This window comes from Hypanus sabinus, chromosome 7 (assembly GCF_030144855.1).
Source record: "Hypanus sabinus isolate sHypSab1 chromosome 7, sHypSab1.hap1, whole genome shotgun sequence".
NCBI classification, from domain to species: Eukaryota; Metazoa; Chordata; class Chondrichthyes; order Myliobatiformes; family Dasyatidae; genus Hypanus; species Hypanus sabinus.
In genome coordinates this window covers 181253400-181276813 of record NC_082712.1, presented here as the reverse complement: position 1 = coordinate 181276813, position 23414 = coordinate 181253400, and the positions used below count along the sequence as shown (strand labels likewise).

At 43.6% G+C, this 23414-nt stretch overlaps 2 protein-coding genes across 9 annotated transcripts in view; one reads left to right on the top strand and one right to left on the bottom strand.

The window, feature by feature from the left end:
* The window catches only part of sirt3 (sirtuin 3), a 77424-nt gene that overhangs the window by 27706 nt on the left and 26304 nt on the right, over positions 1 to 23414 (top strand). The gene's annotated exons all lie outside the window — the stretch shown is intronic.
* ric8a (RIC8 guanine nucleotide exchange factor A) overlaps positions 10564 to 23414 on the bottom strand; it is a 125692-nt gene continuing 112841 nt past the window's right edge. Inside the window, exon 10 of the mRNA XM_059976280.1 lies at positions 10564 to 11045. Coding sequence (XP_059832263.1) covers positions 10976 to 11045 — 70 coding nt within the window. The 3' untranslated portion in view covers positions 10564 to 10975. The remainder of the gene's footprint in view (positions 11046 to 23414) is intronic.

Genomic DNA, 23414 nt, shown 5'->3' with positions numbered 1-23414 from the left:
GCTCCTCCCTCAGTCTCCAGGATGTTGTGTGGTGGTCTCTTGCAGCTAATAAAAGCCTATCGTTCGCCTCCCGTCTCCGAGAGTTATTGATGGTGCATCACTTACTGCTCTCATTAACCTGGGAAATCCCATCAGGCCAAGAGTACATATCCATCGTAATGTTCTTTAAGAGACCCATGCCGCCACCTTCATTATTTCAAAATGTCCTACTGTATATGTATGAGACAAACTGATCGCACCGTTGCACAAATCTTTCCACATGATAAATATTGATGCAAAGTACTCATGTAGAACCTCTCCCACATCCTCTGCCAGAAGTACATGTTCCCTTCTTTATCCCTGGTCCTACTATCCCCCAGTTATCCTCTTGCTTTTGATGTAGGTATAGAATGCCTTGGGATTCTCTTTAATCCTACTTGCCAAGGACTTTTCATGGCCCTCTCTGGTTTTCCTAATTCTCTTCTTGAGTTCTTTTCTGGCTTCCTTATAATCCTCAGAGGTTCTGTTTGATTCTAGCTTCCTAAACCTTGCATTGTGTTTTTTTTCTTGGCTAAATTCACCAGCTCTCTTTATAAGGTCCCACCTGGGTGGTTGGTCAAGATGAGGCAGTAAATTGGGTCAGTCATTGTGGGAGAAACCAGAGAGTGGTTGTAGATGGTTGTCTATCTGACTGGAGGCCTGTGACTAGTGGAGTGCTGCAGGGATCGGTGCTGGGTCTGTTATTGTTTTTCATCTATATCAATGATCTGGATGATAAAGTGGTCAACTGGATAAGCAAATTTGCAGATGACACCAAGATTGGGGCATAGTGGACAGTGAGGAAGACTTGCATGGCTTGCAGAGGGATCTGCATCAGCTGAAAAAATTGGCTGAAAGATGGTTGACGGAATTTAATGCAGACAAGTGCGAGGTGTGGCACTTTGTTAGTACCAACCAGAATAGATCTTGCACTGTGAATGGCAGGGCATTGAGGAGTGTGAAAGAACAAAGGGATAGAAACATAGAAAATAGGTGCAGGAGTAGGCCATTCGGCCCTTCGAGCCTGCACCGCCATTCAGTAAGATCATGGCTGATCATCCAACTCAAAACCCTGTACCTGCTTTCTCTCCATACCTCCTGATCCCTTTAGCCACAAGGGCCATATCTAACTTCCTCTTAAATATAGCCAATGAACCGGCCTCAACTGTTTCCTGTGGCAGAGAATTACACAGATTCACCACTCTCTATGTGAAGAAGTTTTTCCTCATCTCGGTCCTAAAAGGCTTCCCCTTTATCCTTAAACTGTGACCCCTCGTTCTGGACTTCCACAACATCAGAAACAATCTTCCTGCATCTAGCCTGTCCAATCCCTTTACAATTTTATATGTTTCAATAGGATCCCCCCTCAATCTTCTAAATTCCAGTGAGTATAAGCCTAGTCGATCCAGTCTTTCTTTATATGAAAGTCCTGCCATCCCAGGAATCAATCTGGTGAACCTTCTCTGTACTCCCTCTATGGCAAGAATGTCTTTCCTCAGATTAGGGGACCAAAACTGCACACAATATTCTAGGTGCGGTCTCACCAAGGCCTTGCACAACTGCAGTAGAACCTCCCTGCTCCTGTACTCAAATCCTTTTGCTATGAATGCCAACATACCATTTGCCTTTTTCACTGTCTGCTGTACTTGCATGCCCACCTTCAATGACTGGTGCGCAATAACACCCAGGTCTCGTTGCACCTCCCCTTTTCCTAATCGGCCACCGTTCAGATAATAATCTGTTTTCCTGTTCTTGCAACCAAAGTGGATAATCTCACATTTATCCACATTAAATTGCATCTGCCATGAATTTTCCCACTCACCTAACCTATCCAAGTCACCCTGCATCCTCTTAGCATCCTCCTCACAGCTAACACCGCCGCCCAGCTTCGTGTCATCCGCAAACTTGGAGATGCTGCATTTAATTCCCTCATCTAAATCATTAATATATATTGTAAACAACTGGGGTCCCAGCACTGAGCCTTGCGGTACCCCACTAGTCACTGCCTGCCATTCTGAAAAGGTCCCGTTTACTCCCACTCTTTGCTTCCTGTATGCCAACCAATTCTCTATCCACATCAATACCATACCCCCAATACCGTGTGCTTTAAGTTTGCACACTAATCTCCTGTGTGGGACCTTATCAAAAGCCTTTTGAAAATCAAAATATACCACATCCACTGGCTCTCCCCTATCCACTCTACTAGTTACATCTTCAAAAAATTCTATAAGAATCGTCAGACATGATTTTCCTTTCACAAATCCATGCTGACTTTGTCCGATGATTTCACCTCTTTCCAAATGTGCTATTATCACATCTTTGATAACCGACTCTAGCATTTTCCCCACCATCGATGTCAGACTAACCAGTCTATAGTTCCCCGGTTTCTCTCTCCCTCCTTTTTTAAAAAGTGGGGTTACATTAGCCACCCTCCAATCCTCAGGAACTAATCCAGAATCTAAGGAGTTTTGAAAAATTATCACTAATGCATCCACTATTTCTTGGGCTACTTCCTTAAGCACTCTGGGGTGCAGACCATCTGGCCCTGGGGATTTATCTGCCTTTAATCCCTTCAATTTACCTAACACCACTTCCCTACTAACATGTATTTCCTTCAGTTCCTCCATCTCACTAGACCCTCGGTCCCTTACTACTTCCGGAAGATTATTTATGTCCTCCTTAGTGAAGACAGAACCAAAGTAGTTATTCAACTGGTCTGCCATGTCTTTGTTCCCTATGATCAATTCACCTGTTCCTGACTAAAGGACCTACATTTGTCTTGACCAATCTTTTTCTTTTCACATATCTGTAAAAGCTTTTACAGTCAGTTTTTATGTTCCCTGCCAGCTTTCTCTCATAACCTTTTTCCCCTTTCCTAATTAAGCCCTTTGTCCTCCTCTGCTGCTCTGAATTTCTCCCAGTCCTCAGGTGTGCCGCTTTTTTTTGCTAATTTATATGTTTCTTCTTTGGATTTGATACTATCCCTAATTTCCCTTGTCAGCCATGGGTGCACTACCTTCCCTGGTTTATTCTTTTGCCAAACTGGGATGAACAATTGTTGTAGTTCATCCATGCAATCTTTAAATGCTTGCCATTGCATATCCACCGTCAACCCTTTAAATATCATTTGCCAGTCTATCTTAGCTAATTCATGTCTCATACCTTCAAAGTTACCCTTCTTTAAGTTCAGAACCTTTGTTTCTGAATTAACGATGTCACTCTCCATCTTAATGAAGAATTCCATCATATTATGGTCACTCTTACCCAAGGGGCCTCACACGACAAGATTGCTAACTAACCCTTCTTCATTGCTCAATACCCAATCTAGAATGGCCTGCTCTCTAGTTGGTTCCTCGACATGTTGGTTCAGAAAACCATTCCGCATACATTCCAAGAAATCCTCTTCCTCAGCACCCTTACTAATTTGGTTCACCCAATCTATATGTAGATTTAAGTCACCTATAATAACTACTGTTCCTTTATTGCATGCATTTCTAATTTCCTGTTTAATGCCATCCCCAACCTCACTACTACAGTTAGGTGGCCTGTACACAACTCCCACCAGCGTTCTCTGCCCCTTAGTGTTATGCAGCTCTACCCGTATCGATTCCACATCCTCCAGGCTAATGTCCTTCATTTCTGTTGCGTTAATCTCCTCTCTAACCAGCAATGCTACCCCACCTCCTTTTCTTTCCTGTCTATCCCTCCTGAATATTGAATATCCCTGGATGTTGAACTCCCGTCCTTGGTCACCCTGGAGCCATGTCTCTGTGATCCCAACTATATCATATTCATTAATAACTATCTGCACATTCAATTCATCCACCTTGTTACGAATGCTCCTCGCATTGACACACAAAGCCTTCAGGCTTGTTTTTACAACACTCTTAGCCCTTATACAATTATGTTGAAAAGTGGCTCTTTTTGCTTTTTGCCCTGGATTACAGTGCCACTTTTACTTTTCACCTTAGAAACTGCCTGAGTCAGTGGTGGAAGCAGATACACTAGTGAAGTTTAAGAGACTACTAGACAGGTATATGGAGGAATTTAAGGTGGGGAGTTATATGGGAGACAGGGTTTGAGGGTTGGCACAGCATTGTGGGCCGAAGGGTCTGTAATGTGCTTTACTATTCTATGTTCAATGTTCTCTAAGGGACCCAAATCTGTCACAGTACTCTAAGTGAGGCCTCATCAGTGCTTTATAAACTTACAACATTACATCCTCGCTTTTATATTCTAGTCCTCTTGAAATGAATATTAACATCACATTTGCCTTCCTCACCACAGACTCAACCTGCAAATTAATCTTTAGGGAATCCTGCACAAGGACTCCCAAGTCCTTTTGCACCTCAGTTTTTTTTTGTATTTTCTCTACATTTAGAAAATGGTCAACCCTTTCATTTCTTCTACCAAAGTACATGACCATACACTTCCTGACACTGTATTCCATCTGCCACTTCTTTGCCCATTCTCATCTAAGTCCTTCTGTAGCCTGTGTACTTCCTCTAAGCTACCTCCCCTCCACCTACCTTCATAAAGTCTGCAAATGTTGCAACAAAGCCATCAATTCCATTGTCCAAATAATTGACGGGAATACTGTTATGAAGGTACCACAGCTCTGAGGGGCCGAAGGAGCGGGAGCAGCCCCCTCCTTCCGGAGAATCGTAAGAGCACCCGTTGGGGGGGGGGTCAGTAGACCCAGTCGGAGAGAGAGAGAGGGATACGTGCCAAATTGCAGGTATCACCAGCGATACAGAATGAAGACAACAGCGACTATTGTCTCATGGAGACCACGTGTAAAGCCCTCGGGCAAGGTGGGCTGGTTGAGAGAGAGATTGCATCATCCCAACCTGATTGACACCTGCGACCCCGTGAGGAAGTATAAAGGAGAGTCTCAGGGGGACAGCCCCTCAGACGCACCCAGAAGACACGAGAGAGTGATCCCGCAGCAGCGGGAAGCCATTCTGAAGGAAGCCACGTGCGTTAGATTCCGGGACTGGAATTTGTGGCTGGAATCACAGGAAACCGCTTTTAACTAACATCGGGGAGAGGAAACCAACGCTCCCCCGATTTTCACGGAAGATTCATCGAGACTCGGCAAGTTCTTTCTCTTCTCCCCCCCCCAATCTCTCTCTCTCGGGCGCCCCCCCCCCCCCCCCCGAAAGAACCCAGCGATTTCCAACGGGCTGAGGCCGGCACACTTTCAGAGTGACTTTTATATTTCCAACGGACAATCTATTAACCCCTAGACATCAGCAGAGCTCATTTAAGAATGATGATTATTAGTATACCCGCGCTTTAGATTGAGTATTGACAATGTGACTTATCTGAATGTATGTATTAACCCTACCTTTGTGTCCCTTTACGAATAAAACGTTTGAAATTAGTGACAACAGACATCAACAGACCTCTCTATCTTTGCTGGTAAGTTATCCAGTTACGGGATACGTAACAGTTGGGGTTCTCGTCTCGGGATTTGACACCAAATTGGGAGGCCAGTGAATCGGGCTTGTAAATCAAAAACTTGAATCTGGTTACGCGGGTAGCCAGACGGGAAACCAGCAAAGATGGACATGGGGGAATTTATGGAAAACCCGACGGTGGGGGCGCTAGAGGCGGCCACCAAATCAGACTCGTTAAATTTAGCGAAGGGGTTGAACCTCACAGAAGTGAGGTCGTCCATGAAAAAGCGGGAGGTACGAAGGGCCATAACCCAGTATTACATTGGGAAGAAGGTGTTTGGAGCTGAGGTATTGGGAGATATCCCTGAAGAGATACCATCAAGTGGGACGGTTCAGTTAGAGGTGGAGAAAGTGAAGCTGGAACGTGAAATTAAGCTAAAAGAGCTGGAAGCGGCTGAGAGAGAGAAGGAAAGGCAAGACAGAGAAAGGCAAAGGCAGCATGAAATTAACCTTAAGAAGCTAGAAGCAGAAGAGTAAGAGAGGGAACGGGCTGAGAAAGAGAAACAGAGGCAACATGACTGGGAAATTGAGAAGATGAAGAACGAACGAAGAGATCAAGGGTTAGACCAAGCGGAGCGGTTTAATGTTAGTAGGGAGTTGAGATTGGTGCCCCCGTTCGAGGAGACAGATGTCGATAACTATTTCTTGCTTTTTGAAAAGGTGGCAGTAAATCAGAAGTGGCCAAAAGAGCAGTGGGTGGCGTTGTTACAAAGTGTGTTAAAGGGGATGGCCCAACGAGCATATGCGACCTTGTCCCTGGAGGAGGGAGGAGTGGAGAAGTATGATGAGGTAAAAAAAGGCCATTCTCCGGACTTACGAATTGGTACCTGAGGCCTATAGACAAAGGTTTAGAAATTTAAGGAAAGGGTGGAATCAAACGTATACCGAGCTAGCCCATGAGAAGGGGGTGCTCTTGGACCGTTGGTGCACCGCGGAAGGAGTGGACGAGGATTATGGGCGTCTCAGGGAGTTGTTTTTGATTGAGGAATTTAAAAGTTGTGTTCCGGAGGAGATCCGGGTGTATTTGAATGAGAAGCCGGATAAGTCCATTTCAGAATTTGCCAGGTTGGCGGACGAATATGCCCTAACCCACAAGACCAAGACTCCCTCGAATAAAGGTCCCCAGAGAGACCGTGGGAACGATAGAGAAAGTCCGATGAGTGAGGCAGAGGTTCCACCGGGAGCTAGCGTTAAGGTTGAGGGGGAAAGGCAAGACGGCCAGAGGGCTCCGGGTTTGACCTGTTTTAATTGTGGAAAGGAGGGGCACATTGCATCTCGATGCTTTGCTCCGAGGAAGGAGATAGGAAGAGGGAAAACCACCGTCCCTATCGGGTGTGCCGTGGTAATCAGCAAATCGACCAGAGAGCCGAGGGTAGACAGAGTACGAGAGGGCTCTGGGAGTTGTCTGTCACATGGAACCGTGTCTGTGACGGAGGGAGACACCCCAGTTTCCGTACGAATCTGGAGGGATACGGGCTCTGAATTATCCCTAGTTAGCCGTAAGGTACTAGCATTTGGTCGGGAAACGGGCTTGGTAAAGGTGGAAGGAATAAATAAACGGATAGAAATGGTGCCCTTATATAAGGTCATTTTGGATTGTGAGCTGGTGTATGGATCAGTTGAAATGGGGGTGCCCTCAGAATTCCCGAGAGATGACGTGGACATCCTGCTGGGAAACGACTTAGCAGGGGTAAGGTTTGGTCAGCCATGCTGCCGACCTGGCGACCGGCGAGTACGGTGGCCCCGTCCCTAGCGCCCAAGGACCATCTCGCCGGCGCGGTCACTCGCAGCATGTCGAGAGAGAGACCTGTGAACGAGAGCAGTTTAAATCTGGCCAGTTTTGATTTGGCCGAGATGTCTTTGCTGACGCTGTGCCATGCGGGTTTAGAGGGTGGTAAGACGAAGAGTAGTAAAGTGAAAGGGGGTAAGGGAGAGGAGATAGATCTGCCTTTAGCGAAGAGAAAGGTCCTAAAGGTAGGAAATAAAGATGAGAAACAGATAAAGCTGTTAAAAGGTCCAGAGTTGGACATGGATGATCTGTCTGGTTTGGCAGAATTGTTTGAAGAACTTGAGAGTTCTAAGGGTGTTACCGATAACGAGAGGGGGGCAGTCCTAGATGGAAAGGATACCCTTGCCTCGAAGGAGTCTGCTGAAAAGACCGAGGAGGTTGTTTCAGCTTGCAGGGTTGCGCCTTCCCCGGGTGGGAGCTGCCCAGAGAGTAACTGGGAGGATCGGGGGAAGTTAGAATTTGAAAAAGGTACGGGTGTTGAAAGCCTGGAAGAGGCCAATGTCCCGTTTGAGAGTGTCCGAGATGGGGATGCCCGAGGGGCTGAACCTAGTAATGGAGCTCAGAAGAAGTCTGAGGTATCTGACCCAGTGGAACGGGGCGGCCGTCCTTGTGGGTCAGATGGACTCGGTTCAGTGGGAAAAGGGTTAACCTTGGTAACCGGGGAAAGTGTGAGCTCCCCGGCGTCTGTACTCGAAGGAGTGTTCAAAGTTAATGCAGAATTTAAGAATGGGGGGGTGAGGATTGTTGGCGAAGGAAACGAAAAGCCTGTAGTTTCCAAATCGAAGGAAGAAATCTTAAACCTGGCAGATCGCTCACAGAGTGAGCCAGGGAATAGCGGGGCCCCCCACTCTATTGTTATGCCAGGATGGGGTGTGAAAAGGCTGCCTTCGACAGGCTACTTGAGCGAAGAGTTCGAATCGAACACCAATAGTCTGAAGGGGACTGATAAAAGGGCCAGCCACCTGGGTAAAATCGAAGAATTGGGTGAAAAGGGTCTAAGTCTGGGGCATGGTGTTGCTACAATAACCCCGATGAGCGGGGCGGGCGGGAGTTCACCACGAAAAACTACTCAAGTTCCCCACGGGGGGGGGGGGGGGGGACTCGCCGAGAAAGAGGCGACGGTTAATGGGGATGCCATTGTTAGGCAGCCAAGCAGGTTGAACAGGTTTACGCCAAAGCCTGTGAGTAATAAAGACAGCCCTTTGGAGACCTGCCGGTTAAGTTAAACGACTGAAATGATTAGTATTCACGTAAACTTTTGTAAATGCACCTAAGCTAAGGTCACACCTCCTTAGTTTTGTTGCGAAAAAAAATTAAATAGGTGGTTATTGAATTGAAGTCTGATGTACGGTTCGCAATGTTAAGATCTGAAAGAAAGGGACACTGTAATCGTTAACTATTTAGGTATTGACTTGAATGTATAACGGTAGTATTTTGTGAAAAGAAAAGCTTGTGTATTGTGTTAGATCCAAAACTCCTATAAGACTGTGGACCACTCCGTTTAACCGCTGGTAAACGGCTTCTTAAGGGGGGAGGTGTTATGAAGGTACCACAGCTCTGAGGGGCCGAAGGAGCGGGAGCAGCCCCCTCCTTCCGGAGAATCGTAAGAGCACCCGTTGGGGGGGGGGGTCAGTAGACCCAGTCGGAGAGAGAGAGAGAGATACGTGCCAAATTGCAGGTATCACCAGCGATACAGAATGAAGACAACAGCGACTATTGTCTCATGGAGACCACGTGTAAAGCCCTCGGGCAAGGTGGGCCGGTTGAGAGAGAGATTGCATCATCCCAACCTGATTGACACCTGCGACCCCGTGAGGAAGTATAAAGGAGAGTCCAGGGGGACAGCCCCTCAGACGCACCCAGAAGACACGAGAGAGTGTTCCCGCAGCAGCGGGAAGCCATTCTGAAGGAAGCCACGTGCGTTAGATTCCGGGACTGGAATTTGTGGCTGGAATCACAGGAAACCGCTTTTAACTAACATCGGGGAGAGGAAACCAACGCTCCCCCGATTTTCACGGAAGATTCATCGAGACTCGGCAAGTTCTTTCTCTTCTCCCCCCCCAATCTCTCTCTCTCGGGCCCCCCCCCCCCCCGAAAGAACCCAGCGATTTCCAACGGGCTGAGGCCGGCACACTTTCAGAGTGACTTTTATATTTCCAACGGACAATCTATTAACCCCTAGACATCAGCAGAGCTCATTTAAGAATGATGATTATTAGTATACCCGCGCTTTAGATTGAGTATTGACAATGTGACTTATCTGAATGTATGTATTAACCCTACCTTTGTGTCCTTTTACGAATAAAACGTTTGAAAATAGTGACAACAGACATCAACAGACCTCTCTATCTTTGCTGGTAAGTTATCCAGTTACAGGATACGTAACAATACCGATCCATAATTCGTTGTAAGTGGTGTCCCATTTAGATAGGGTTGTAATAAAACTTTTTGGCACATTGGCCTTCATAAATCAGAGATGAGATGACGAAGTTGTATAAGGCATTGATGAGGCCTAATTTGGAGTATTGTGTGCAGATTTGGTCACAAACCTACAGAAAAGATGTCAACAAGGTTGAAAGAGTACAAAGAAAATTTACAAGGATTTTGATGGGTCTGGAGAACCTGAGTTATAAGGAAAGATTAAACAGGTATTCCCTAGAACGTAGAAGATTGATACAGGTATACAAAATGATGAGGGGTACAGATAGGGTCAACACAAGCAGGCTTTTCCCACTGAGGTTGGGTGGGACAACAACCAGAGTTCATGGCTTAGAGGTGAAAGGTAAAAAGGGAAACACGAGGGAAAACCTCTTCACTCAGAGGCTCATGAGAGTTTGCAATGAGCTGCCAGCACAAGTGGTGCATTCGAGCTCAATTTCAATGTTTAAGCAAAGTTTAAGTTGGATAGATACATGGATTGTAGGGGTATGCAGAGCTATGGTTCTGTTGCAGATTGATGGGAGTAGTCAGTTTAAAAGCTTTTGGCAAGGATTAGATGGCCAAAGTGCCTGTTTCGGTGTTGTACTTCTCAATGATTCTATGACTCTTGGACATCAAAGGTTCCCTTACCTTGCCAGTTTATAACCAGAGCCCGTAGATTTAGGTCAAGAGACCAGTGCAGGCTATCTAAGGAATTTTTGTCACCCAGGATGGGTTGGAGTCTGGAATAATGCCCAAGTGGGTGATGGAGTAGAGACTTGTAACATACAAGTATCTCGCAAGCAATAGGATAATCTAGTTGGAACATCTGTAGTGTGCTACATGAATACACCTATTCCATCCATATCAAAGGTTTCAAAGATACATTTAATGTCAGAGCAGTGTATACAATATGCATCCTGAAATACTTTTTCTTTGCAACCATCCACAAAAACGGAGGAGTGCTCCCAAAGAATGAGCGACAGTTAAATGTTAGAACCCCAAAGTATCAACCTCATTTTAATTTTAGCACATGTACTTTATTCAAAAGCTACAGAAAGCAATATTGCAAGGCAATAGTATGCATTTTGAGACACGTAGAATGGTTTCAAGTCAGTGGCTAAGCAGCAGCTGCAGCCTCCAAACTCAGGGCAGGACAAGCAAAGGAAAACCCAATCACCGAGAGACGATCCTGGTCCTTATTTCCGGTAAGTACTGATCACTCCGCCAACCACCAGCCCAAACAGAATCACAAAGACGAGGATAGACAGGATTGTGGCTGCCAGATTCAGTACTTTCGATGTGGAACCGTGGTGGCTGGCATTGTAGCTATTCCCCAGGACTTTCTGGTCTCTAGCCTGTAGAGAGAACAGATGGGAACAGTGGGAATTTTGCAGAGTACGTGGAGATGATGGAATTCCGCAGCTCTGACTCCGGCTAGAAATGATGGAATATCCAGTGCCCTACAGCAAACCAACTGAAGTCAGTAGCACCCAACACAATGCCCAGATACCAAATGCCCCCCAACATCATCAGCAGTTGAACACCATGCAGACACAACAGTTTGTAGAAGGCAAAAGGCACTACAACACCTCAACTGTTGTTCCTCCAAAATACTGATATCTCTCTCTCTCTCTCTCTCTCTCTCTCTCTCTCTCTCTCTCTCTCTCTCTCTCTCTCTCTCTCTCTCTCTCTTTTTAAGGAAACATAAATGAAACATGAATATAAAGAGTTTGAGAGTACATAGTTAATAGTTTAAGTAGACATTCAAAGATATAATAATCAATATATATATCCTCCCAAACTCATAGTATTTATGAACAAAAGAATTTTTTTAAAAAACCCCAAAAAAAAGAGAAGAAAAAAAACCCACTAACCAACATGGGCCATTGCATAATGTCAGACATATATAGTAGTGCCAATAACTCCGAACCTCCATCCAAATAATTAAGGATAATAAAAGTGAGGTTTAGGAAAAGACAATTTAACTCGTATGAAAATGTTGAATAAATGGTCTCCAAGTTTCTTCAAATTTAACTGAAGGATCAAAAACAACACTTCTAGTTGTTTCTAAGCTCAAACAAGAGATAGTTTGAGAAAACCACTGAAATATAGTTGGAGGATTAATTTTTTTCCAATTCAATAAAATAGATCTTCTAGCCATTAATGTAACAAATGTAATCATTCGTCGAGATGAGGAGGATAAACGACTATTATCCACCATTGGTAAACCGAAAATTGCAGTAATAGGATGCGGTTGGAAATTGATACTCAGAACTATTGAAATAATACTGAAAATTTCTTTCCAATAATTTTGCAAACAAGGGCAAGACCAAAACATATGGGTCAATGAAGCGACATCAGACTGACATCTGTCACAGGTTGGATTAACATAAGAATAAAATCGAGCCAGTTTATCCTTAGACATATGAGCTCTATGTACAACCTTAAATTGTATTAGAGCATGCTTAGCACAGATAGAAGACGAATTGACTAATAGTAAAATTTTCTCCCACTGCTCAGTGGATATAAGACAATGAAGTTCTTTTTCCCATTCCTTCTTAATTTTTTTCTGATACTTCTGGCTGTATTTTCATGATCATATTATAAGTGACAACTACTAAACCCTTTTGACAAGGATTCAGAGCTAAAATTCTTTCCGTAGTGTCCAATGGACATAGTTTCGGAAAAGACTGTAACTCATTATACAAAAAATTTCTAACTTGCAAATAATTAAAAAAATGAGTTTTAGGTAAATTATATTTATTAGATAGTTGTTCAAAGGACATAAAGCTATCATCCAAAAACAAATTACAAAAACATGTTATACCTTTTGTTTTCCGTAAAAGAAAAGCTTGATCCATAAAAGAGGGCCGAAAAAAATAGTTAGATATTATAGGGCTTGATAAAATGAACTTATTCAAACCAAAAAATTTACGAAATTGAAACCAAATTCGCAATGTATATTTGACTATAGGATTAGTTATTTGTTTATTCAATTTAGATAAAGAAAAAAGAAGTGAAAATCCTAAAATTGAAAACAATGAAAAGTCTTGTACAGATTTACATTCCAAATTTACCCATTGTGGGCAAGCTGCTATAGTCGATTCTTGTGTCCAAAATATTAAGTATTGTATATTAACTGCCCAATAGTAAAATCTCAAGTTTGGCAAAGCCAAACCGCCCTCCTTCTTAGGCTTCTGTAAATATTTTTTGCCTAGTCTAGGATTTTTATTCTGCCAATACTGATGTCTTGTCATCACATTGGATTCATTCAGTCCAGTCCTCCTCAACAGGAACGTGGTTAGTCCACTTTAGGAGTATAGTATGCAGAGGCATTCACTACATTGGGACTTTGGAGAGGGTGCAGAAGAGGTTCACCAGGATGTTGCTTGGATTGGAGAGGCTGGGCACACACTGAGTTGCTTTCTCCAGAGTGGTGCAGACTAAGAGGGACCTGATTGTATGTAAAATTATGAGGCAAAGGAAGGGTAATCAATAACTTTTTCTCGGGGGTGCACAGATTTAAGTTGGTGGGGGGAGTTTAAAGGAGATGTGTAAGGCAAGAGTGGAAAGTGCCTGTAGTGCACTACTGGGAGGTGGTGAAAACATGCAGTAGCAATGTCTAAGAGGCAGTTAGACAGTGACTTATAGGGAATGGATGTCCTGATGAAGGGTCTCAGCTTGAAACACCAACTGTTTACTTTTTCCATAGATGCTGCTTGACCTGCTGAGTTCCTCCAGCATTTTGAGTGTGTTGCTTTGGATTTACAGCGTCTGTATATTTTCTCGTGTTGGGGATTAGTGTAAGATGGTCAACCCTGACATGATGGGCTGAGCGGCCTGATCCTGTTCCGTACTGTTCTATAATAGCTTTGTGAATGGACCTTCAGCTGACGTATAGCAGTGATTCAAGGCATCAGCTTACCATACACTCATGCCAATACATCAGGAGTACAGACTATTTGCCCAATCACTCCATACTGACCACAATGCCACCCAGCTGGTCCCAATGTCCTGCATTCAGCCCAAATTCCTCCAAATCCCATCCTCCATGTCTTCCAAGTCCTATTGTATCTGCCTCAACCACTTCCATATGCCCACAACTACTTCCCAGCTCATTCAAAACCATCACCCTCTGAGGTAGAAGTTGCCCCTCAGGTCCCTTTTAAATTTTTCACCCGGTTTCTATTCCCCCTTGTTCTGGGCTTCTCTACCCTGGGGGAGAAGTTTATTACCATCTGCCTTATCCATGCCTCTTGATTTTAAACATTTTGCCTCTCATTCTCATGTTCCAGGGAATAAAGACGTAGCCTGGTCAACCCCTCCCCCCCCCCCCCCCGAGTAAAATCCTTGTAAATCTTCTCTAAGCTCTTTCCAGGTTGACCACATGCAACCCTCTCACCATGAGCTCATACTGAGTTAGCTATCACTGTGAATACAAACTAACAACAACATAACTCTACAATGCACAAGGAATAACGATGAAAAGGCCATTACCAGTAAATAATCATGTCTACAGTAAATATGAGTTTGGTAAACACAAAACAAATCCTATTGCCTATTATAATAAGCCTAACTTAATAAAGTGAATTATTATTTGAAACAGCAAAAAAAATACTTGAGTGTACAATGTAATTGAAGGCACATATTACGTTTTGAGAAAATCTGCAGAAAATAAAATACCCAACAGCATAACTGTATTAATACGATAAACATGGTCTTAAATCAGGGCATTACATTGCCCCCCCCCCACCAAAATAGGCATGTCCTCATGTCTTTGCAAATCTTTGGAACTTATCAAATCCATCATTAATAACACAACACTTGTACTTAGTCTTACAGCATGCAAATGAATTCAGTGATTACATAATCTCCAATCCACTTGTAGATGGAAGCAACGTATTTCCCCATTGGGATTCACACAGCAGTTTGATATCGAGGTGCATCACATGCCAGTGTATCTGGAGGTCTCCTGATGTCTTATATCAGTTTCAGTCTTTTCTTGTGACTTTTCATGCTGCCTATCATTTGTACCTTACTGCAACTCAGTTCCTCCTGCCCTCTGCCTAAACTTGGCTTCATCTTCAATTATATTTTGAGTCCAGTTCCCTTTTACTATCTAATATCACTTCTGGATGTCCAGTGGTTGTATTCCTCACTATACCCATGGTCTAGAAATCTTTGACTTCTTGACTCCAAGCATGCCAGTAACTTATGTATGACAGGGCTCTCAAAATCCCTTCCCTGATCACTGTGCATCCTTCTTGGCAGGCCATAATGAGTAAAGTATTTCTCCTGCAAGACTTGTAACTGTGAATGTTTTCTGATCCTTTGTGGGAAAGGCTGAGTATATCTGGTGTAGTGATCAGTAATGACCAAGACATTTGCAGTGTTACTTGAATCTGCCTCTATGGAAAGAAAATCCATACTCACTAGATTAAGTGGTCCTATGACAAGGGAACAACTCTTAGTTAGCACCTTTCTCAGAATACAACAAATGCACGACTTGCAGTAATCTTCAATTTGAGGCTTCATTCATGGCCGATAGAAATAATCTCTGACTAATCTGTTAATCTTGTCAAATCCCAAATAACCTGAGTCATCATGAAGTGACCTCAGTAAAATTTTCCCGTACTTCTCAGGCAAAATCAACTGAGCACGGATGAGTACTTGGGGGAGAAGTAACCCTGTATAAGACTCTGTTCTTGAACTCCAGTTTATCGGATTCCTTCTTCGGTAGGATTGTAGTAGGATGTTTTGTATTCTTTTGAAATATCTCCCTGGAAAATGGCGGACCAGATTTCATGTATATAAGGGTCATCTTGCTGTGCCACTGACGACTTCAGCATGGTCAGGTTGCAATATGCTTGTGGAATTGCATGGCTAGAAGTACCCAAATGGTTATCAGCTCTATCAGGCTATAGTCTTTGCTCTGATTTGTCAACTGTGCAAAACTGACACATGCTGTAATACCTGAGGCAGGAATGTCCTCCCACACTTGGTCAGTTACTGGCATTTCATAAGACTGTTGTGATAATGCAGCCACGTTAACACTCAAACTTCCCTGTCTGTATTTAAGGCTGAAATCATAGACAGACAACACCATCAGCCAGTTCCCAATATCAGATCTCTGTAGCCCTTTCTCAAGGTAACTTGACATTCCAGCTGCTAGTCTGATAAAGAAAAAAAAAGTCCAGACAGCCACCAAAGCATTAAATAAAGAAACCAGAGGCACCACAGTTCTTGGGAGCTCTTACTGACCCGTATAGAGTGGAGCACGTTGCTGCTTTAATATTCTGTCCCAATTACTGATAGTAGTCACCTTCCCAGCCCTCTGCAAGGGAGAATCAGAATGCGCTATCACTAACATATGTTGTGAAGTTTGTTACCTTATGGCAGCAGTCTGTAAATATGTTATAATACCATAAATTATAATAAGAGATATGTTATATATTATGTTATACAGTATTTCTCATTATACTTTATAATATATATATTGCAGTGTACCGCTGCAAAACAGTTTTCACAACGTACTATATGCCATTGACAATATAAAGTCAACAAGTAGTGCAAAAAGAGAGCAAATATTTGTGATAGTGTTCGTGGGTTCATAGATCATTCAGAAAAATGACAGTGAAGGATTAGTCTTTATCAGACTAGTAGCTGGAATGGCAAGTTCCCTTTTCCTAAACTGTTGAATGTGAGTCTTTAGGCTCCTGTGCCTCCTCCCTGATGGCAGGAATGAGAAAGAACAAGCCACAAAGAAGGTCAGCATTACAATAAAATGCAACTTTTTTCACTTTCCATGAGAATGACACAATTCTCACATTTTAACCAGCATTTTGCCTCTGCTTTCACTTTCCTGCCAACACCTGACTCAACGAGTTCAACTTGAATTTGTTGAGGCACCAGTCCAAATCTGTTGATAAACAGGAAACCATAACGTCCTATTTTCTACAAAATCTGGTAACAGCACTTTATCACATCACTCCGGGGAATAGTTAGTTCTGGAGCAGATGACAGTGGCTGTAACAGCAAGTCCCAACAAGAAAAATAAGTCACATTCAAACAATAGCAGGTGCAGTAGAGACATTTAAGAAACCCTTAGGCACAAGGGTGATAGAAAATGGATGACTATGTCGGAAGGAAAGGCTGGATTGATTTTAGAGCAAGTTTGCAACAGTAGAGCACAGGAACAGACCCTTCAGCTCAGTGTTAAAATTACTAATCAAGTGGCCAACTAAACTAATTTCTTCTGCCTACACAATGCCTGTATCTTTCCATTTCCCTCACATTCATTCCAACCGCCCCCGCCCCTACAGAGTAGCGTCCCAACCTACAATATTTCAGTATGGGCAGAGCTTGCACTTTCTCCATTGGGTACTAACAAATTACTGAGCAACCACTGGAAACAGAGGCTACAGGTTGTACTTTAAAGTTACAAACTCACCTTCACCGAGAAGACCAAAGCCAGGAAACCAAGGCAGCAGAAATTGCAGAAAACAAAGTTGAAGATTGACCAGAGGAAGTGGTCCTTGACAGGTAGGGGAGCCATTCCTATGTTGATAGTTGTAGGTGGCACCTCGTTGTACTGCTGGGCTTGTGATGGGAACAAACCCCTTTCACTCTCGACCAGCTGCTGAGACATCCTGGACTCCATTGTAGCTATACTCAACAAGCACGGAGATGAACCTTCTGATGTCAGTATCTAGGGTGTAACCCACTCACTGTGCATGCAGTGATTAACCCTACACTCTCTAGTCAACAGCTGAGAGCTGTGTGTGCTGAGACTATACAGAGGGTATACTACCAGAGCTCAGTCCATGTACTGCTAAGCAATTCACAAAGTATCTGTTCTCTGTTTTAAACCGCTCCCACTCTTGGGTAGTACTGCATGGGGACTCAATGCAAGTGCCAATAACAGACAGATAAGGAGAGTTTAAAGGGGTAAAGCTCAAAGTAAATTTATTATTAAAGCACGTATATGAGGGGTGATTGATAAGTTCGTGGCCTAAGGTAGAAGGAGTCAATTTTAGAAAACCTAGCACATTTATTTTTCACCCTCCCCTAGTGTTGTCATCATGTCCTCATGGACCTCCTTTGGTGATAAGCCCTTGAGACCGAGGTAGCGGATGACTGCATGAAGGTCAATGTTGTCCAATTTCTCAGACAGTCCTTACTTGCAATTTTCAATTATCTGAAACAGAAATACCACAAAAGTTATTAACTTCAAACTTCCTGCATAATCACTCAAAGAGTTGAATTGCACATGCATGTGACAACAGCTGTATAACTCATCTCTCCTTCTACCTTAGGCCACAAACTTATCAATCACCTCTTGTATGTCAACTTAAACAATTCTGAGATTCATTTTCTTACAGGCATATATGGGAAAATAAAGAAATGCAATACTATTTATGAAAAACTATAAATAACTGAGACTGGCAAACAACCAATGTGCAAAAGAAGACAAATCGTGCAGATATTAAAAAAGTAAATCAATAATAGAGTCCCTGAAAGTGAGGCAGTAGGTTGTGGACGAGGACGCTACAACTCAGTATATTGATTGACAGTCAGTTATGACCCATGGAGTACCATTGAATCATTGCTGTCAGTCTGGGGAAAAGCTCACACACTAAATTAGTGCCAAGCCCAATGTTGGCATCATCACTGGGCATACAGATCTTCCCTAGGTCCTGACAGGGCTCCACTCATGGCAAGGTAGCATAGTGGCTGTCATAATGCTATAACAGGTTCAATTCCTGCCCCTGTCTGTAAGGCGTTTTCATGTTCTCCCTTTGACTCAGTGGGTTTCTGCTGGGTGCCCTGGCTCCCTCCCGTAGTCCAAAGATGTATATGAGTTAGCAGGTTAATTGGTTAAGTGGGTGTAATTGAGTGGCACAGCCCTGTTACTATGCTCACTGAACTGTTTACAAGTCAGAAGTACAGCTGGTTGGCAATATGTTTAAACAAAATTATTGGGTAACCGAGGGCAACATTTAACTCAGCCCCAGGGTTCCCCAACACTCAGGTATTGGTGCACTGGCCATAGATGTCCAGAGGATCAACTCCCTGACCCCATATGGATGTTCCCAACTCAGATCCTGCTGCCAGACCCATTCAACACAGGAGCAGGGCAGGCATTCAATGCCATTTGGGTTTGGAATTGATCTATTGTCTCATGTAAAGCTTCTGTTGTGTACTATTTGGACAGTTCACTCTATACATAGGTACATCGAGGCAGTAGAAAGGGTACAGTAGAGTGCCACAATTACAGAGAAAGTGCAGCACAATGAGACAGATAAAGTGCAAGGGCCAAAACGGGGTACATGGCGAGATCGAGGGTTAGAGAAACATAGAAAACTACAAAGCGGTGCCGAACATGTCCTTACCTTAGAAATTACCAAGGGTTACCTATAGCTCTCTATTTTTCTAAGCTCCATGTATCTATCCAGGAGTATCTTAAAAGACCCTATTGTATCCGCCTCCTTCACCATTGCCGGCAGCCCATTCCACACACTCATCACTCTCTGTAAAAAAACTTACGCAGACATCTCCTCTGTACCTACTCCCCAGCACTTTAAAACTGCCCACTCGTGTCAGCCATTTCAGTCCTGGGAAAAAGCCTCTGACTATCCACATGATCAATGCTTCTCATAATCTTATACACCTCTATCAGGTCACCTCTCATCCTCCTTCGCTGCAAGGAGAAAAGGCCGAGTTCACTCAACCTAGTCTCATAAGGCATGCTTCCCAGTCCAGGCAGCAACCTTGTAAATCTCCTCTGCACTCTTTCCATGGTTTCCACATCCTTCCTGTAGTGAGGCGACCAGAACTGAGCACAATACTCCAACTGGGGTCTGACCAGGTCCTATAGAGCTGTAACATTACCTCTCGGCTTATCTTGTAATGTATGAGTGATTTGATGACAGTTGGATAGAAGCTGGTGGTACATGTTGCAGAGCTTTTGAAACTTCTGCCCTGAAGGGTTAAAGGAGAAGAGAGAATATGCGGGCAGGTAGGATCTTTGACTATGCTGGCTGCTTTACCAAGCAGCAAGAGGTGTAGACAGAGTACATAGAGGAGAAGCTGATCCCCTCTGCATCCTCTCTAAACCTTTCACATCCCTCCTAAAATGAAGAGACCAGCACTGAACATAATATTCCAAGTGTGGTGTAACCAGGGTTTTATAAAGCTGCAACATTACTTCGTGGCTCTTGAACTCAGTCCCCCAACAAGTGAAGGCCAAAACACAATACAACCCCATAACCACCCTATTAATTTGCATGACATTTTGAGGAAACAATGGATGTGGTCCCAAGATTCTTGTGTTAGAAAACATAGGAAACCTACAACACAATACAAGCCCTTCGGCTCACAATGCTGTGCCAAACTTGTACTTACTTTAGAAATTACTTTGGGTCAACATAGCCCTCTGTTTTTGTAAGCTGCATGTACTTATCCAGGAGCCCCTTAAAAGACACTAGCGTATCTGCCTCCAGCACCGTTGCCAGCAACCCATTCCTCGCACTCACTACTCTCAGCGTAAAAAAATTATCCCTGACATCCCCTCTGTACCTACTTCCAAGCACCTTAAAACTGTGCCCTCTTGTGCTAGCCATTTCAGCCCTGGGAAAAAGCCTCTGACTATCCACACAATCAATGCCTCTCATCATCTTGTACACCTCTATCAGGTCACCTCTCATCCTCCATCGCTCCAAGGAGAAAAGGCTGAATTCACTCAAACTATTCTCATAAGGCATGCTCCCCAATCCAGGCAACATCCTTGTAAATCTCCTCTGTACCCTTCCTATGGTTTCCACATCCTTCCTGTAGTGAGTTGACCAGAACTGAGCACCGTACTCCAAGTAAAGTCTGACCAGGGTCCTATATAGCTGGAACATTACCTCTCAGTCCTAAACTCAGTCCCATGATTGATGAAGGCCAATACACCGTATGCCTTCTTAACCACAGAGTCAACCTGCACAGCAACTTTAAGTGTCCTATGGACTTGGACCCCAAGATCCCTTTGATCCTCCACACTGCCAAGAATCCTGACATTAACCCTGTGTTCTGCCATTGTTTAGCTTTCCAAAAGTGAATCACCTCACACTTTACTCCATTGAACTCCAACTGTCACTTCTCAGCTCAGCTATTCATTTCCATAGACCATAAGGCATAGGAGCAGACTTAGGCCATTTGGCCCATCGAGTCTGCTTCACATTTTAATCATAGCTGATCATTTTTTCCCCACCTTAGCCCCACCCCTGTCCTTCTCCCCATAACTTTTGATGCCATGTCCAAAAAACACCCAATGACCCGGCCTCCACAGCTGCTTGTGGTAACAAATTCCACAAATTTACCATCCTCGGGCTAAAGAAATTTCTCCGCATCTCTGTTTTAAATGGAAACTACATGATCCTGAGTCTGTGCCCTCTTGTCATAGACTCCCCCACATGAGAAACATCCTTTCCACATCTAGTCCTAGACCTTTCAACGTTCAAAAGGTTTCAATGGGATCCCCCCTCATCCTTCTAAATTCCAGTGAGTATAGGTCCAGAACCATCAAATGTTCATCGTATGATAACCTTTTCATTCCTGGTATTGTCCTTATAAACCTCCACTGTACCCTCTCCAATGCCAGCACATCTTTTCTTAGACGAGGAGCCCAGATCTATCCACTCAAGGTGAGGCCTCACCAGTGCCTTATAAAGCCTCAGCATCATATCCCTTCTCTTGTATTCTAGACCTCTTGAAATGAATGCTAACATTGCATAAAGCTGGGGATGAGCTAAGAGGTCTACAAATAGATGATGGATATAACATGAAAGTAAGGAAGGATAAGCCGGTGATTGGGTACAAATGCAGACAGAGCAAAGAGTTAAATTGTACCACAGAGGCAAAAATCAGAAGGGTGAAGAATGCAGGACTGAAGGTGCTGAATTTAAATGTGTGTAGTATTCTGAATAAGGTGGACAAACTTGTGGCACAATTAGAGATTGGTTGGTATGACATTGTGGGCATCACTGAGTTGTGACTGAAAGAAGGCCATAGTTAGAAACTTAACATCATAGGATATATTTTGTATCAAAAGGACAGGCAGGAAGACATAGGTGGTGGTGTTGGAAAGAGATGGGATTACATCTTTCAGAAGAGGTGACATATGTTCAGAGAATGTTGAATCTTTGTGGGTGGAGTTAAAAAACTGCAAGGGTAAAAAGATCACTATGGGAATCAAATGTAGGCCTCCAAATAGTAGCTATATACAAAGAGTAAAAGGGAGGTGAGAATTGATTTTGGGCTACTGGAAAATGATTCTGGTCATGGGGGACAAAGAAATGGCAGATGAACTTTACATCTGTCTTCACTGGAAGGTGGACAAGTCACTTGGACCAGATGGACTACATCCCACAGTCCTGAGAGAGGTTGCTGAAGAGATAACAGATGCATTAGTCTTGATCTTTCAAGAACTACTTGATTTTGCCATGGTCCCAGAGGACTGGAAGATTGCAAATGTCACTCCACTCTTTATGAAGGGAGGAAAGCCAAAGAAAGGAAATTATTGGCCAGTTAGCCTAACCTCAGTGATTGGGAAAGTGTTGGAGTCTATTATTAAGGATGAGGTTTCGGGATTCTTTGAGACTATTGATAAAATAAGTCAAAGTCAGCATGGTTTCTGTTTCTGACAAATCTGCTAGAGTTCTTCAAGGAAGTAACATGCAGGGTGGACAAAGGAGAGGCAGTGGATATCATTTACTTGGATTTTCAGAAGGAATTTGATAAGTTATCACACATGAGGCTGCTTAACAAGATAAAATCCTATGATGTTACAGGAAAGATACTGGCATGGATAAAGGAATGGCTGACAGGAAGGAGGCAGCGAGTGGGAACAAAAGGGGCCTTTTCTGGTTGGCTGCCAGTAACTAGTGGTGTTCCTCAGGGGTCAGTATTGGGAACACTGCTTTTCACATTGTTTATCAATGATTTAGATAATGGAATTGATGGCTTTGTGGCAAGGTTTGTGGATGATACAAAGATAGGTGGAGAGGTAGGTAGTGCTGAGGAAGCAATGCGATTGCAGCAGGACTTAGACAAATTGGAAGAACGGGCAAAAAATTGACAGCTGGTATTCTGTGTTGGGAAATATATGATAATGCATTTTAGTAAAAGGAACAATAGTGCAGAATATTATCTAAATGGGGAGAAGGTTCAAACATCAGAGGTGGAGTGGGACTTGGGAATCCTTGTGCAGGACTCCTAGAAGTTTAATTTATAGGTTGAGCCTGTGGTAAAGATGGCAAGTGCAATGTTTGCGTTTGTTTTAAGGGGAATAGAATATAAAAGCAAGAAGATAATGTTGAGCCTTTACAAGACACTAGTCAGGCTGCACTTGGAGTATTGTCAATGGTTTTGGGCCCCATAATCTCAGAAAGGATGTGTTGTGATTGGAGAGAGCCCGGAGGAGATTCACGAGGATGATTCCAGGAATGAAGGGGTTAACATATGAGGAGCGTTTGGCAGCTTTGGGCTGGTACTCACTGGAATTTAGAAGAATGCAGGAGGATGTCATTGAAACCTACCAAATGTTGAAAGGACTAGATAGAGTGAATGTGGAGAGGATGGTGGGGGTATCCAGAACTCGAGGGCACAGGCTCAAAATTGATGAGTGACCCTTCGGAACAGAGGTAAGGAGGAATTTTTTTAGCCAGGGGGTGGAATCATGT